This window comes from Neovison vison, chromosome 9 (genome assembly GCF_020171115.1).
Source record: "Neovison vison isolate M4711 chromosome 9, ASM_NN_V1, whole genome shotgun sequence".
Classification (NCBI taxonomy): domain Eukaryota; kingdom Metazoa; phylum Chordata; class Mammalia; order Carnivora; family Mustelidae; genus Neogale; species Neogale vison.
The window spans coordinates 73496731-73512552 of NC_058099.1; the positions used below are offsets into that span (position 1 = coordinate 73496731).

The following is a 15822-nucleotide window of genomic DNA, read 5'->3' on the forward strand; positions in this document are numbered from 1 at the left end:
GCATGTCCACAGGACACATCAGGCACAACTGCTTCCTTGCAGTAGGCAGCAGAGTGAAATTGGAAGGCCCCAGCATTTAATACACCAAAATGAAATTGGAACTTTGTCGTGACGAGGGGCTGCGATGGGCACAAATGGCGCGACCCACTGCAAGAGCGCAGAGGGACCCTGCAGCAGGGACCACGCATGGTTTGCACGCCTCTGAAGCAGGCCCATGGGCTGCTTTGTTTGAAATATGACAGTTGCTCGTTAAGTCTGACCCAAAGTCAGCTGAAATTCTTTTGGTTTCGAGGCCTGCTGATTTGAATACTCGTTACATTCCTTAAGTATCCAGTCTGTTTGAGGTCAGCAGACCTTAGGTTGGGTCTTCCTGTCTTCCTGGGCTAATGACGTTTAAAGCGACCCCAGCCCATTTCTAGATAACCCCAGCTCCTGCTTCACATCTCTGCTCCCAGAGGCCTCTCCTGAGCCCTCTCCGAGGCTGTGTGGGTGGCATTCACCTCATTCCCTGTCTTTGTGCCACAGCATCCAGCAGTGTGTGCCTGCCGTTTATTCCATTACTGGCCCTTTAACTGTCTCCCCCACTGGTCTGAAACTCTCTGAGATTAGGGTCTATGGCTGTTCAATTTGCTTCTCTAAATCCCGAAGAAAGAACAGTTCCTGGTATAAAAGATGATTCCCATAGATATTTTTTATTTGAATGAATGAAAACACATTTTACTTTTGTTTCAATAAGAAGTATTCCCTTTTAATTTAAAAATCACCTTTCCGGGGCACCTGGGTGGCTCCGTGGGTTAAAGCCTCTGCCTTTGGCTCAGGTCATCCTGGGATTGAGCCCCGCATTGGGCTCTCTGCTCAGTGGGGAGCCTGCTTCCTCCCTTTTCTCTCTCTGCCTGCCTCTCTGCCTATTTGTGATCTGTCAGATAAATAAATAAAATCTTTAAAAAAAAAAATCACCTTTCCCAATAAGAGATTCCCAATGTGTTAAGCTCCAAACCTATAAAAATTTTATATATTACATACTACATCATAAATAAACAAATAAACAAACATATATAAATCATATCCCTTCCCTAACACCCCCTCCCTTTAGGGACTGCAGAGAAGCTAAGGAAAGATAAAATTCTGTCCATCGGTATTGTTAAGGTGCTGAACCCAGTGCTCCCTCACCTCCTGAGCTCTGCTCCCGGCTGGGCAATAGTGAGAAAGGGAGGAGGGAGAAGCGGGCCTGTATGGGGTTGGGGAAGTAGGGGCTGACCAATATTTTTACGACCTTTTCTTCCCCAGTGAGAAGCCAGTCATCAATGTACCTTAGTCTTCCTGGGCCAGAGGAGAAGCAAAGGTTGCAGAAGGGAGCAACTGTCAGTATTTCCAGAGAAAACGGGGCGGCGGGGAGCCGGAGGGACTATGCAGAGTAAATGGTTTGGATTCATTTCAAGATGATGCCCCTGTGTGGGAGAGGCCAGAAGTAGAAAAGGGGAGAATGATGACCTCCCAAACATGCTTGCACTGGGCTCCTCGGGTCCCCCAACTCAGTGGAATTACTGGGCATGCCTTGTTTGCAGGTGCCCACAGGTGTCCCCATCCCCCCGCTTCGGCCCACTATGTCTCTGTGGCCACTCAACAGCATCAACCCAGGTATAAGCAGCCTGGTTCCTGCTGTAACATAGAGCGTGAGGCATGCGTGTGTGTGCACGCGTGCACTCGTGTGCTTGAGTGAGTGCATGTGCAGCACGTGGGGCAGGGCTGGGAGGGTGACTGGAGGGGAGGAGGTGGCTCTCAGAGCACCTTAGATCCAGAGCACTGTTTTTTTTTTTTTTTAAAGATTTTATTTATTTATTTATTTGACAGAGAGAGATTACAAGTAGGCAGAGAGGCAGACAGAGAGAGAGGAGGAAGCAGGCTCCCTGCTGAGCAGAGAGCCGATGCGGGACTCGATCCCAGGACCCTGAGATCATGACCTGAGCCGAAGGCAGCAGCTTAACCCACTGAGCCACCCAGGCGCCCGAGCACTGTTGTTTTTTGAGCCCAGTCGGCTGCATGGAGAGGTGCACGGAGAGGCTGGGAGGAGGAGGAGAGCGGGGCTGAAGGTTAAGCCTTACAGAAGTGTCTGAAGAACTCAAAGTTGTTTCACTTTGTAATGAAATGTGCAAGGCTGCAGGGGCAGACAGACTGTACGCTTTCCACCGAACATAAGAGGCTCCCTGGAAGGCCTGCTCTTGATGGGAAGGACGCAGACCATCCCCACCTTACTGTCTGGCACCCAGGAGGGGGGTTTACCTGGTGGTGCTGGGTTCCTGCCCTGGGGCCTCAACAGCTGTGGGGGGATCAGCTGGTGCTCTAAGCTGTCAGTCCTGATTGAGAGGCACGCCTGCTTTCTTCCAGGTCCTTCCTTCCCTGAAGCTTTTCCTAAGCCGCCCATTCATCTGCTTCCTTTCCAGTCAGAGAGGAACACTCTGGGCGTCCAGAGCCCTGGGGCCAAGGGCTCCTGTCACCCTTCTTCCTGCGAACTCAGAAAAGCCAAAGCAAGAGGCTGACTCTGACCAGAGCTCTGTTGTGCTGTGGTTCTAGGAAAACAGGCTTTCTTAAACCTTGCACAACTAGAGAGGAAGACAGGGGATTAAGAAAGGATTTAGACAAGAGTCCTAGTGAGGATCAAAGGGGCGAGTGCCCTGGGTCCACCAGGGGGGTTGAGGGAACCGGGGTTCAATGTCCTGAACAAGAGAAGTCTGGGATGACTTCACGGCCATTTTTGAGTGATTTTACAAAGGAGAACTAACAGCTGTTGTGCAGAGCCATGGAGGAGGGAGGAAGAGGACGCAGACATAAATTTCCTTCAGGGAATCTTAGCTGAAATACGACAACTTTAAGGGTGGCATGGGGAGGGGCTGGAGAGATGAGCCCTGGAAAACTGAAGAACAGGTCATGATTCTTCCTGTGGCATTGGTTCGGTGGGTGCCTACTGGGCATGAGGTTCTGTGGAGGGCTGAGCTGGGACACCCCAGGACGTGACTGTCTGACAGGGGCACGTGATAGGCATGCCCACAGTGCCACTAGAGCTAATGCAGAGCTGTGGGACTCCATGTGCAAGAGGCGGGGCTGCCTCAGGTGGCTCAGCTAGGAGGAGGACAGTGGGAGGCTTGTCAGGGGAATCTTCTTAAAGGAAGCAAAGCTTGAACCCTGTCACGGAGGAAGGCCGTGCTGTCCCCAGTGATGGGGCAGGGCCAGCAAAATGGAAGGAAAGTGCACGCAGGGCAAAGGGAGCAGAAGCAGGCAAGTCCAAAGCCATGGTCAACAGGGCTGGCACACAGAATGAGGTGAGGGGGAAAAAGGGGGTGTTCTGTGAGAACCCTGACATCCTGCCACCGAGCCTTGGCCTCACTGAAGAGGCTCTGAGTATGGCTGCAGAATGGTGCAAAGGAGAAAGGGGGTCGAGGAAGAGTAACTGAGGGAAATGAGGCCAGAGGCAGGGAGATCAAAGTGGAGGCTATAAACAATTTGTGCTACAGTCTACGACCTGAACAGCTGGCCGGGCCAACTGTGTGGTTATTGCATTGGAAAGTAGTAAGGCAAATTTTGCTTTGCCATATTTAGTATTTGCACACATGGGTACTGTTACAGAGTGGCACCAAAACCAAAGCAAACCAAAACCCCTCTGCCCATTTCCAAGTAAAGGTATAAAAGTAGTAGCTATTGCTTATTGAATACCTACTGTGTACCAGGCACTAGAGAGAAAGTCTCATTTAAACTTTACAATATTTGCACTATCCCCATGTCAAAGAGGAGCAAATGCAGGTTCTGGGAAGGCGACACAGATCCAAGTCTATGTTGCCTGGCTGCAAAGCCCCCACTTTTCCTCCTATGCTGAATTCAGTCATCATGATACATTGGCTGTGCTTTTGGGGAGCAGGCGAGCCTGTGGAAAAGGAGGGCTTGTGCTTGCTCCAAACAGCCCTGCCTTCTCCTTCTTGCTGACATCTCTCCTGCCGAAGGAGGCCTGGCCCCTGCTGTGGTGGCCTGGTTTGTCTGCCCTTCGATTATAGTTCTGAAGAGATGCGGAGACCCTTGGGAGGGGCAAAAGGGTGAGGGCAGGAGAGTTCATCGTTCAGCTGCATCCAGGAGCAAAAGACACTCTCTCGTGAATGAAAAGAACATGTGTTTTCAGATCACTTTCCTTTGGAAAGGTTCAAAGCATCTTATAACCATTATCACTTCATTTCTCATAATATCCTCATGAAGTGGGTGTCAATTGTTGTCTGGCTTTGAGCAGATGGAGACACTGTAGCATAAGAAAACTGGCCAAAGTCAGGCCAGACAAAGGGCTAAAGAAAAACCCAGGATTCTAGACTCCCAGTACCACTGCTGGAATGGAACTGTACTGACGTCTGTCTGGGGACTGCTCACAGGGAATGAGATTTTAAACTATGAGAGGGTGATGAAAACAATAACTTAAGCTTCTACTGGAAAAAAATTTTTTTAAGGTACTGTAAGGGACCTTACTTCCCAAGGAAATTATGAGATTGTGATATGCTGAATTTTTTTTTTTAAAGTAGGGTCCATGCCCAACATGGGCCTCAAGCTCACAACCTCAAGATCAAGAGTTGTATGCTCTACTGAGCCAGCCAGATGCCCCAATAAAACTTAATCCACAAGGAAAAAATGAGTTTCAAGTTTGGAGGGAATAAGTACAATTACGTAGTTTTTGCTATTTTGATCATAATAACTGAGATGACGATGCAGGTGAATTTTTAGGTCTGGACTTGGATAGATAGCCAGGGTAAAGCAAAAGCTGGCTTTTTCAAATCAAGATACTCAGGGTCTAAGCCAATGGTGAATGTTTCCCCTCTGAGATCATGTGGCTTAAATAATCACAATGACAAGCAGAAGCATTTCCACTTCGCTGGGACCCAGGACTTACAGGAAATTACTCTTCTGCATGTCTGATCACTATGGAAATTGATTTTATACAGATAGCTAAAAGTACACAGACCCACAACTGCATGCCCCCCATTTGTACTGGTGAGCGGTACTTCCGCCTCATTACCCAAGCCTCCTGGGCATCTGGAACAGCAGGTTGTTTTACCCGCTGGCTGCAGAATTCCCTCTCGGCACTCCTACATCCTGTAAGGCAACTCTGAGTTTCAGGCGTCTGTCTCCAGGTCCCCTGAGCTATAAACCTGGTCACACATAGTTAACACCGCAGGGGACAGAATACACTGGACACCGTGGCATGATGCTGGTGAGAGAGACAAGCTGTGTTTAAAGCTGAGAAAGTTGCAAGGCGGCGGCTCTTCCCTTTGTGATGTTAGCATGCCTCGGAACAGACCCAGGCTCCTGCGAAAATGGTATTATACTTGCTGTATTGCCTGCTCAGTTGATTTCCGAGGGCAGAGGGACGAGGATGCAGGGCTGACTCTCAGCTATGTCTGCCACCTGTGCCTATCACCTTGCAGCCGATCAGAAGAAAGGTCTTCACCATCTCGGTTCCCACCTGCATCACGTTCTGCCCGCACCTCTGAAGGAAAGCGCAACTTCCTAAAGCCCCCCCCACAACTGCCACGTGAACTAAACCACAGATAGAAGGAACTCTGCAGGTGCAGGTACTGGATGAGCTCAAGCATTAGGGGCCTCGGCACTCAGGGTCTGAAAGGGAAAGACCCTCGTTTGGCAGTGCCACCGACATTCTTCACAGATTTTTAAAAATTTTCATAGTTGAGGTTTTTAAGCTCCCTCTCTACATATGGATACAAATAGTGAGCATCTCAGAACCGTGCCCAGGGTTACTTGTTTCTCAATCAAAAGGGGTCATTTGTGTTCGGGCAGATAATGAAGATGGCTGAGGTCACTGAGCAAACACTCCCTAGCTCCCGGGGGGAAGGAAGGCAGTGAATGACACCAAACACAGGGACGTGCACACAGACACAGTAACTGATGAGCAAAGAAAAAGCCACGGTTGGGGCACCTGGATGGCACAAACAGCTAAGCGTTCGACTCTTGGTTTTGGCTCAGGTCGTGATCTCAGGGTCGTGAGATCAAGCCCCACATCAGGCTTCGTGCTAAGACTCTCTCTCCCTTTTCCTCTGCTCCTCCCCCTGCTCTCCCTACCCCCTCTCAAAGAAATAAATCTTTAAAAAGGAAAGAAAGAGCAAGCCACTGTTGACAGGGTGGAGGTATGAGGTGGGCAGGGCCAGCTGGCACCCAGGGTCTATATGGATTTCCTTCTAAGCACTTTTAGCTTTCCTTCCCTTGGTCTCATAAAACATCAACATGTAAACAGAAACCTCACACTGAAGAGGGCTAAAACACCTTTACCTCCCTCCCCTCTACCTCCAAATGCTCTCCCTGCCACTCCTTCTGCCCCATAGGGATTCCCAAGACAAACTCCCGGCCTACTCTGCTTCCGGTGCTACTCCAGAGTGTCCCTTGAGTGGTGCAGAAGGAAAAGCCAGGTTGTGCTGCACTCCCCCACGTACCTTTCAAAAGCAACAAACAAGTCTTAAACCATGGCCCCTCTGGAACATCCCTCGGGTCTGTTCATTAATCCCAAACTCTCCTGCCCCTGCCACACCCCTGCCTGGGTTCCAGCTCTAGATCTCGTGAGTGAACAGCTCTCTTGGTTTCTCATTGGTCTCATGACTTCTAGTCCTCCCAGCCCACATGGATCTTCCACAGCGCCCCCCGGAGCAGCCTTACAATCTGCTGACGGCATTCTCCTACTGAGAACCTTGAGGGGTACCGCTCTGCTTGAAGGCTTGAGGCTAAGACACACGGGCCTTTCCTTTGGTACCAAGGACTCTGAAACTCCCAGAGCACTTCCAACACTGAGACATAATGAGCTGTTTTCACACATATCTTCATGTTGACAAGGAGCTCTCTCCAGACTGGACATGGAACCTACTCCTTTCTGTCCCCCAGCGTCCAGCATAAAGCCTGCTAGGGGAGGTGCTCAATAGATAATGTTAAATTAATCGAAGCAAGAGAACAACGCAAAACAGTGTGACATGGAGGATACCGGCCCCTGAAAACTAAGTGGCTGGTCTAATCTGAAGAACCTTGCCCCCACTAACAATGGCTCACGTGCCTGACAGATGTGCCCAAGGATCAGTTTGCAGCCAGGCCACAGATTAGAGGCTCTGGGGGTAGGTGTGGGGCCTTTGGAGACCCAGATAAAATTGGTACAATATGCTGCATAGGTAAAAGGGCAAATGATCTGTTTTAATAGCTGAATTCGATTCTGACATTAGTTAGCAGGAAAGAAGATGTTCGAGTTTCAAAAAAGGCTCTGGTGTACTTGCTGAAATAGATGCATTGCAGGAAGGAAATTGCCTTAACTTTTAAGGGGAATTTTAAAAGGAAGCTTAAACCTGCTAGCCAAAACATGACCCTAACTGGGAAAGCCGTCCTCTCAGGGCGTGAAGGTTGGTGGTCAGTGGCCACTCTTAAACAGACTCACTTTGCTCTGCCATCATTGCAACAGAAGTCTCTTTGTGGGCCCAATAGTGTGTCCCTCGATAAATATTCACAATGATAAGATCCAGGCTCCCTGGAGCCAGAGGGCTCAGGGCCATCCCCATGAACTTCATAACCTTCTTAGGAAGCGGATGAAAAGAAAGAAGCCCTCCTAAACGAAAAATGCACTTTGTAGCTTCCATGAAATTTGCTATACTTGTACCCTAAGAAGTTCTCCCAAAAGAACGTATAGTAACAAACTTTTGTAATAGGAATATGCTATTTCTAGTAATTGTCTTGTCTTTTTTCCCTTGCATTAGTTTCTAAGGAAACTGCTCCATTTTATCAGAGAACCTCAAAAGTTATTCCAGGGCAGGTGCAGAAGAAAAAAGGAAAAAAAAAAAAAACCTTGCAGGTAAACTGCTGTTCCTGACCTTAGGAATAATAGCCACATCTGATATGACCTTTGCATATGGAAAAAAAAAAAACCAACCCCATATGTCTGCTTAAAAAGAAAGGAGGATAAATCCAAAACACTTCAGACTTTCCAAAACAAGCCACATTTCCTTCAAGCAGCTTCCTGAAAAGCTAGTTATCTTGGGCGATTACTAATGCCCCCACGCAATCACCCTGTATAAGACTGCCTTTGGCATCAAAAGGCATGAACACAAAGAGGTAGAAATGAAGAAATTTATCAAATTAGATGGGTATGTTCATTCTGTATGATGCACTGGCTTGCTTTATGTGTGTGTGTTCACATCTAATTTTAAAAAACAAGTGGCTAACAATAATGCTTCTAACTGTTGGAGCAAGAATTGGAAGTAGAAGGTGGAAGAGGAGGAGTTTAAAGAAAAGGCCAGGCAAAAATCCAACACTCGGCAAAAAATCTTCGTGTCTTCATGGCCCCTGGATTCCCCCTATCCTGAATTTGCATGTCATTTCCTGGGGGCATGAACCCTGCCATCTTCGCTAGAAGACACTCCATTTGGACTGCCCAGGATGCTGGCCCACCTACACGGAGGATGGCCTTGCCCAGGTCCAAGTCAGTGTCTGCGTGAAAGAATTCATTTCCACATTTGGAAACCTACTGTGAGCATAAAAACATAGTTAAACCTGTGGATCAGAAAAGAGAAGAACATTGGCTCTTCTTCAAAGTAATGTTTAATTTCTCAAGATGCCCCCCTTTAATGTTACATACCAATTTTGCTACTGAGAATTATATTTCAGGGTATTCACTTTTGGTGTCTAAATTAAGATAAGAAATGAGAAGGAGAGGGTTGGAACGAATCCGGTGTAAACTTTGATGTAGGTCCTAAACCTCCTCCTCCTGTACATGGTCAGCCCCTCAGAACCTCAGTGCTCTTACCAGTAAAATAGGGACAGACATGGCATGTGCTAAGTAGTGTTGGTTGAAGGATTAACTGGGGGCTTGCATACAGAAAGTGCTGGCTTCCAATACCCACTATGAAGATGGTGGTAGTTGGGGGGGCGAGCACCGTAATAAGGATTAAGTGATTTACTGTATATAGACCCTGTATACAGGGCCTGAGGCCCAGAAGATGACTATTGTCATATCGGCCATTGATTGAACACCTCCTTTACACAGATGTTATCTCCTGCACTCCTCCCAAGGGTGAAACACTGAAATTCGGAGGGATGAAGTAACTTGCTCCAAATCTCAGAGCTGGGAAGGAACCCCGCTGGGGTAAGAACCTAGGAGAGTCTGATTTCAAATCCCAGGCTTATTACTACATGACACTTTGACCTTCAATGAAACAGTACTTCCTTATATGAAGCCATGTTAACTAAAGAACCCTCACTTAGAATTTTCCTCTCCTCCAATCTTTTTTTACAGCATCTCAGGCCACAAAGTGTCCTTGGCTTGTCTCTCACGTTACTTTCAGGACTTTTGACTCTGGGTCCTCCCAAGGCTACCTGCCCCCTGGCTCCCAATATCCACAGGGGCCTAGCTTTAGGTCTGGTTCATTGTCCTGGGCCAGGTCCCTATTTCTGTCAAGAGATGAAGACTGAACTTTCTAGATTGTAACAAGCCAAACAATGGCAGGGTCCTTTTAACATGAAAAGTAAAACCGAGCTCTTAATTCCTAAATTGGTCCTCACCTTTTTTCTTCTGGGATATTCTCCAACAGCAGTTGAAGAAAATCCTGGAATAAGAAAAAAGCAAACCATTAAAGATGTCCATCAATAAATAACTCTGTCCGGAATCCTGCCAGAGCCCGAGTGCTCCCAGCTGCTGACAGCTCACCTGCTAGGGAAGCTAGGCCTGTGTTGACTTATTAGACTATATACCCTATTTATTAATTTACCAGGGCTTCAATCCAATCAGTTAAAGAGAATTGTTTTGTAAAAACCGCAAACAAATTGAAAAATGTACTATTTGCTGTTTTGACCTAAACCAACAGTTTATTTCATGTTTAACTATTTTCTTTCTTTTTTTTTTTTAAAGATTTTATTTATTTATTTGACAGAGAGAGATTACAAGTAGGCAGAGAGGCAGGCAGAGAGAGAGAGAGGAGGAAGCAGGCTCCCTGCTGAGCAGAGAGCCCGATGCGGGACTCGATCCCAGGACCCTGAGATCATGACCTGAGCTAAAGGCAGCGGCTCAACCCACTGAGCCACCCAGGCGCCCCATGTTTAACTATTTTCAAAAGGCTGCCCATAGCATTAAGCACTATCCCCTTTTTACTTAATCAGGTTTTCCAACTCCCGAGCTTTCCCTAGAGATCCTGTGACACCCGAACACTCTCAACTCCAAAAGGCTAGGAACTACTTTGCAACATTCTTGCACTGTTCTATGGAAAGATAAAGACAGGGGTGCCTAGCTCCTTCAGTCAGTAGAGCCCGTGACCCTTGATCTCAGGGTTGTGAGTTTGAGGCCCGCGTTGGGTATACAGATTCTTAAAAAAAAAAAATCTAGGGGCTCCTGGGTGGCTCAGTGGGTTGGGCCTCTGCCTTTAGCTTGGGTCGTGATCTCAGGGTCCTGAGATTCAGCCCAGCATTAGGCTCTCTGCTAAGCAGGGAGCCTGTTTCCCTCTCCCCCTCTGCCTACTTCTCTACTTGTGATCTCTCTCTCTGTCCAATAAATAAATAAAATCCTTAAAAAAAAAAAAAACCTAAAACAACAACATCTAAAGATGAAGACAAAAATCAAGACAATTCATATCCCAGTGGAGGAACAAAGATGTTACAATTAAAAAATGGTTCGTGGACCCCTGCCTCAGTCTGAAGCTGCTTCTAGTGATACCGCCATCTGCTATTGGTCCACATTTAGGAGCTTTCAATAATAGATTTTTTTCAACCTAAACATGTAACTCAGACACAACTATTTTTTTTCCTGTACTATGGAAAATTTCAAACACACTCAAAAGTAGAGAAGCATATAATTAACCTTCATGTACCCATCAACCCACAGCCAATCTGTCCTAACCTCTTACCTGTCTCCTGTATTATTCAGAAGTGAATCCCAAATGTTATATAACACCATCAATGTTTCAATAAATATCTCTAAAAGATAAGGACCACTTAAAAACATAACCACAATACCATAGGCCTAAAATATTCACATATGAATGTTCAAGGTTACATTTATATTTAATTGGCACCTTGAGTGTTGTGACCAATCTTTTTACCCCATCTAATTTTGGAATCTTGATTTGGTGTCAACCAGATTTGTCAGATAAATTACAGGATGCCCAGTTAAATTGGAGGCACACTTACACTAAAAAATTATTTGTTGTTTATCTTAAATTTGAATTTAAGTGAGAGTTGTCCATTTTCATTTGCCAAGTGACCGAAGGCCAGTGTTAACCCTAAGTTATCTGAAGGGTTTGAGAAGAAGCTTTATGGACAAATACAGAACATGAGACGGAGAAGAACAACATTTAACTTTCTGCACTTGATACTGGACATTCAATAAGATCTACAATTGCAGTTTTCCTTTTAATAAGCTGAAAATAATCTTTTAAAACAAGTCCTTTAAAGAAGGGCCTGTGCATTAAGCCCAGACGACCAAACAAGATGCTACCCAGCCAGAATTCCTACAGAAAGAAGCCAAACCCTCTGCTCCACCCCCAAGACCCAGGTCTACAGATCCAGGGTCAGCACCAGCAGGGGGGTCTGATGAGATCCAGTGAGGACCCAATGCAAGATGGAAGCAGCAGCACCAACCCCCTATTACAAACAGCCAGAATTAGAGAGGAATGGGAATCTGCAAACAATTTGTATGACAAGGTGTTCTCGCCCCATCATGGCACTGGGCGGAACCACCGCCCCTTTCTGTGTGCTTATACGTGGCTAGGGCCGGGTCTTCTGGAGGCAAAGTCTCCCTGCTAGGACTGCTAATGAAAGATTTATTTCTCCTAACCTCTGTTCTCCTTCTAAGTCATTATTTGTCTACTGTTGCTTCACCTACAATAAATGATACAAAGAGTAACGAAACTAATATTAAAAACATGGATCATGCAGTCAAAATGGAAAGGGACAACTCCAGACAGAATAAGGTCTCACATCTAGAGTCCTTCCTAGCACCTGCAGTGGGTATATGGAGAAAAAAGGGAAATGAGTCATATCTAGAATGTGAAGAATTATTTTTGTTTGACGTTCTTAAAGTCATTATTTTTATAATTTTGACACTTATTTTGCAAAAAGACTAAATTAGAAATTAATTTATCGCAATCTCATATGTTGATTACTTTGCAAATATTTTACTGGCTTACTGACAGTATTCCTGCTTCTTAGAAATCTGAGTGCTGGGGCACCTGAGTGGCTCAGTCGGCTAAACGTCTGCCCTCTGTTCAGGTCATGATCCCAGGGTCCTGGGATTGAGCCCCGCATTGGGCTCCCTGCTTCTCCGTCTCCCTCTGTCTGCAGCTCCCTCAGCTTGTATGCTTTCTCTCTCTCTCTCTGTCAAATAAATTAAAATCTTTAAAAAATATCTGAGTGCTGCACTGGTAATTTCTTACTAAATTTGCTTCATTATCTCTTTATAGTCCATTATCAACTTATCCCATATTTGTCCAGAAACTTATGCTCAATTATGTGTGTGTGTTGGGGTAGGGGAATGATATCAACTCAATGACAAGGGGGAGAATTGAATTGTAGGAGAAACTGGAAATTCAGAGTTAACCTTAATTCTGCCCGGTTCCATTTTCCAATTACAAATGGATCTTTCTTTATAGGACTGCAGAGCACAATGCTCCAGATTTTTGTGTCAATATAGGAAAAGTACAGTAGGTCCCCAAGAAACCTTGCTTCGTTTTTAAGAAAGCTTGTCCTGCCTCCTAGTAGGTGGCCATCTGCCTCTCCTGACTTAGGGATGAGACCTGGAGGCTACCCAGCAGCTTGATGGAGGCTCTCGACCAATGCTGGGAACAATGAGTCTAGAGGATCACAATGGATCAAAAAACCCCAACATCACCCCAAAAACACCTCAAGCATCTCTAAGTCATGGTGCCTGTATTCTCAGAGGCTATGTGAATGCCCATGCACAGTGCTAGATGTTCTCTCCAGGCTCCATCCAATCCAAAGAGATTCTTGGCCCCATTGCTGTACCAGCTCTCAGTGGATTCAACCCTACTGGCCTTTCTTACTCCTTTCATAGACCTAACATTTACCATGACATGCTAGTTTTCCTGGCTCTTTTTGTAAACTGGCATACACCCCTGGAGTGGACTCATGATAGAAGCTTTTCCCCACCCTCCACAATAGGAGGACATTAAAAGAAAAATGCGTCCTATGATTATTACTTCCCTCACCACCTCTTTTCAATTCTTTCATCCACCTTCCTCTTCCCTTCAGCATATTGGCAATTTTGTAAAAGCAATTTATAAATCTTAAATGGACAAGGAGGGCTTTCCTTCAAGGCTGAGTCTAGGATCATAGACAAAGTTAGCTAGCAATAAATGCCAGAGCCCCAGTTTGTCACCTCCACAGTATGTCTGAAAAAAGATTAAAACCAAAGGCAAACAAGAAAAAAAAAAAAAAAGAAAAAAGAAAAAAACAACCCCCCCCAAAACCAAAAAAGGCCTCCTGCTTTTTTTGACAATGGGCTAGGGTAAAATTTTATTTGGATCCTTAGAAATTATTACAAGCCCTCACCCGAATCAAAAAATACATTCCTTGAGAAAATTTTTTCCATTTCCTACTCTCTTAATAATCTATACACTAATCAGGTCAGTCCCAGACAGTTTATTTTGATTAATACCTAACAACACTAAATTAAGCATAATTTTTAAAAAAAGACACTGATTTTTGGCACATGGCTAATTTGGTAATTGTTTTTTTAGTCCTGGTAAAAATACTCAATAAAAAGGAGGTACACATAGATTTATGGGATAAACTGGCAATGGATTAATAATTGCACAGGTTTAGTTATTACCATGGTCATGGGGAGGAGGAGGTAGAAGAGGCAAAACAAAAAACTAAATAATTTAAGCAAGGACAGTTTTGGCGGGATAAGAACCGAGACATGAACTGTCCGGCAAGAAGCCATTGTTAACCTGCAGTGGGGACCAGGACAGTGATAAACCAGAATGTTGGGGGTATTCACATGGGAAAAGATTAAGAAGCAAACTGGAAAAAGAAGAAACTGAAGGACTTCTGAGCAAAGAAACTGGATCACAGCCTTCCTCATCACTAACAAGAAATATAAACAAAAACCCAATCCACTAAAAAAAGGGAGGGGGGCAGAAATGTCACCAGACACATCCAAAAAAGGAAAGAAGGACAGCCTCATGGCATAAACTTCAAAAGGAGACAACTAAGGAAAGAAACATAAGATTCCAACAGCCTCCAGCCCTCCCTCTGCACCACCCCCAACCTCATGCTTAGCAGTAGTGGGACTGGTGAATTGCCCAAACCCTGCAAATTCTCATGAATACCCACACATTTGGAAAGAAACAGGAGTATCTTTCGTCCTTTTTTTTTTTCCTTGGACTGTGAAGGGACTAGAAATGTTTACTGGAGAGAGATGAGCAAAAGCTGGGAAATAAACAAGGAAGAAAGATGCTCTTTAATGAGCTGTAGAGCTTCTAAAGCTCCATGCTAAACAGGAGAAACAATATTAATTGAGAGAGTACGTGCAGTGGGGAAAAAGCTGCACCCAAATTAGGTGAGGAGAATGGCTAGAATATTTAACAGAATTCAAGAGTCAGGGGAGCTGAATCCTTGCAACAAGAGCTGTATGCAGCTCCAGTGGAGCTCTTCCCCTCCACCCCCTCCAAGCACAACATCCAAACTTCGAACTGTAGCTCAGAGGGAAAGAAAACATGTCTATAATGAGTTGGGATAGCAATCAAGACTCAAGGGCACGTGGGTGGCTCAGCGGGTTAAGCCTCTGCCTTCAGCTCAGGTCATGATCTCAAGGTCCTGAGATCAAGCCCCACATCGGGCTCTCTGCTCCACAGGAAGCCTGTTTCTGCCTGCCTCTCTGCTAACTTGTGATCTCTGTTTGTCAAATAAATAAAAATAAAATCTTAAAAAAAAAAATCAAGACTCAAGTTCCAACACATATGAGAGTAAATAGAAGGTCAGGCTACTCATGCTGAGAGTGAGCAAGAAGGAAGTATGGCAACTATGCAAATTAATGTGACAAAAACCCAAATAAAGAGAGAGAGACAGAACTCAGAAGCATAGGACAAAAGACAAAGACTCCAGTCTTGAGGAAAACATAACCCAAGGAACAGAAGACAATTTTCTATGATTGTTTTACACTATAAAATAAATTAACAAAAGATGATAATAAGAACATAAAGTCAATAAAATGAAAGCTCAGAGACTAAATGACAAAACAACAAAATGAGATGAAGAGAGAGATTTCAAAGCCAAGAAAATAAATTAAGGACCAAAATAATACCAGTGCAGGACAATTAATAACACAAAAAAGTAAGAAAAATATAGACATTAAAGAAAAAAATTAATAATAATGTTATAATAACATTAAGAATAAAAATAATGTCACTTGAGATAAACACATACCATGAAGAAGAAAAAGATGAAAGCAATTAGGAAATGAAAGATATGGGGGACAAAGATGATATAACATAAGGATAACTGGCAATCTTGAAATCCAGAGCCCTGTGAGGGAGAAAAACCTGAATGTGTTCAAACATACAGTTAAGACAATTTCGCTGAAAGAAAGAAGAACAGAAGTTAAGACTGGAAGGGCACACTCCTTTGCAGGGGAAAAAAAAAAAAAACTGATGCGGGCTCATAATACCAAGCTATTTTCTAAGTCAACTATTAAATGTCAAAGATAAAGAAAGAATTCTTCTGCCATCTGAGTAGCATAAAGAGGAAAAATTAGGCTGACTTCAAAAGTTTCTACAGAACAGCACCAGGGTGGCTGAGTCGCTT

General features: G+C 44.9%; 1 protein-coding gene across 8 annotated transcripts in view; it reads right to left on the reverse strand.

Moving 5' to 3' along the window:
* LOC122917633 (aminopeptidase O (putative)) overlaps window positions 1-15822 on the reverse strand; it is a 336369-nt gene that overhangs the window by 100720 nt on the left and 219827 nt on the right. For 6 of the 8 annotated variants that reach the window (XR_006386419.1, XR_006386420.1, XM_044265753.1 and 3 more), the window contains one exon: window positions 9571-9614. The exons of 1 other annotated variant lie outside the window; for it this stretch is intronic. Coding sequence is in view for 5 of the 7 variants with exons in the window: in XM_044265753.1 (XP_044121688.1) it covers window positions 9571-9614 (44 nt within the window). In the remaining 2 variants the exon portion in view is untranslated. Of the gene's footprint in view, window positions 1-8477; window positions 8563-9570; window positions 9615-15822 lie in introns of those variants that run through there. One more of the 8 variants, XM_044265754.1, reaches the window with a different exon arrangement.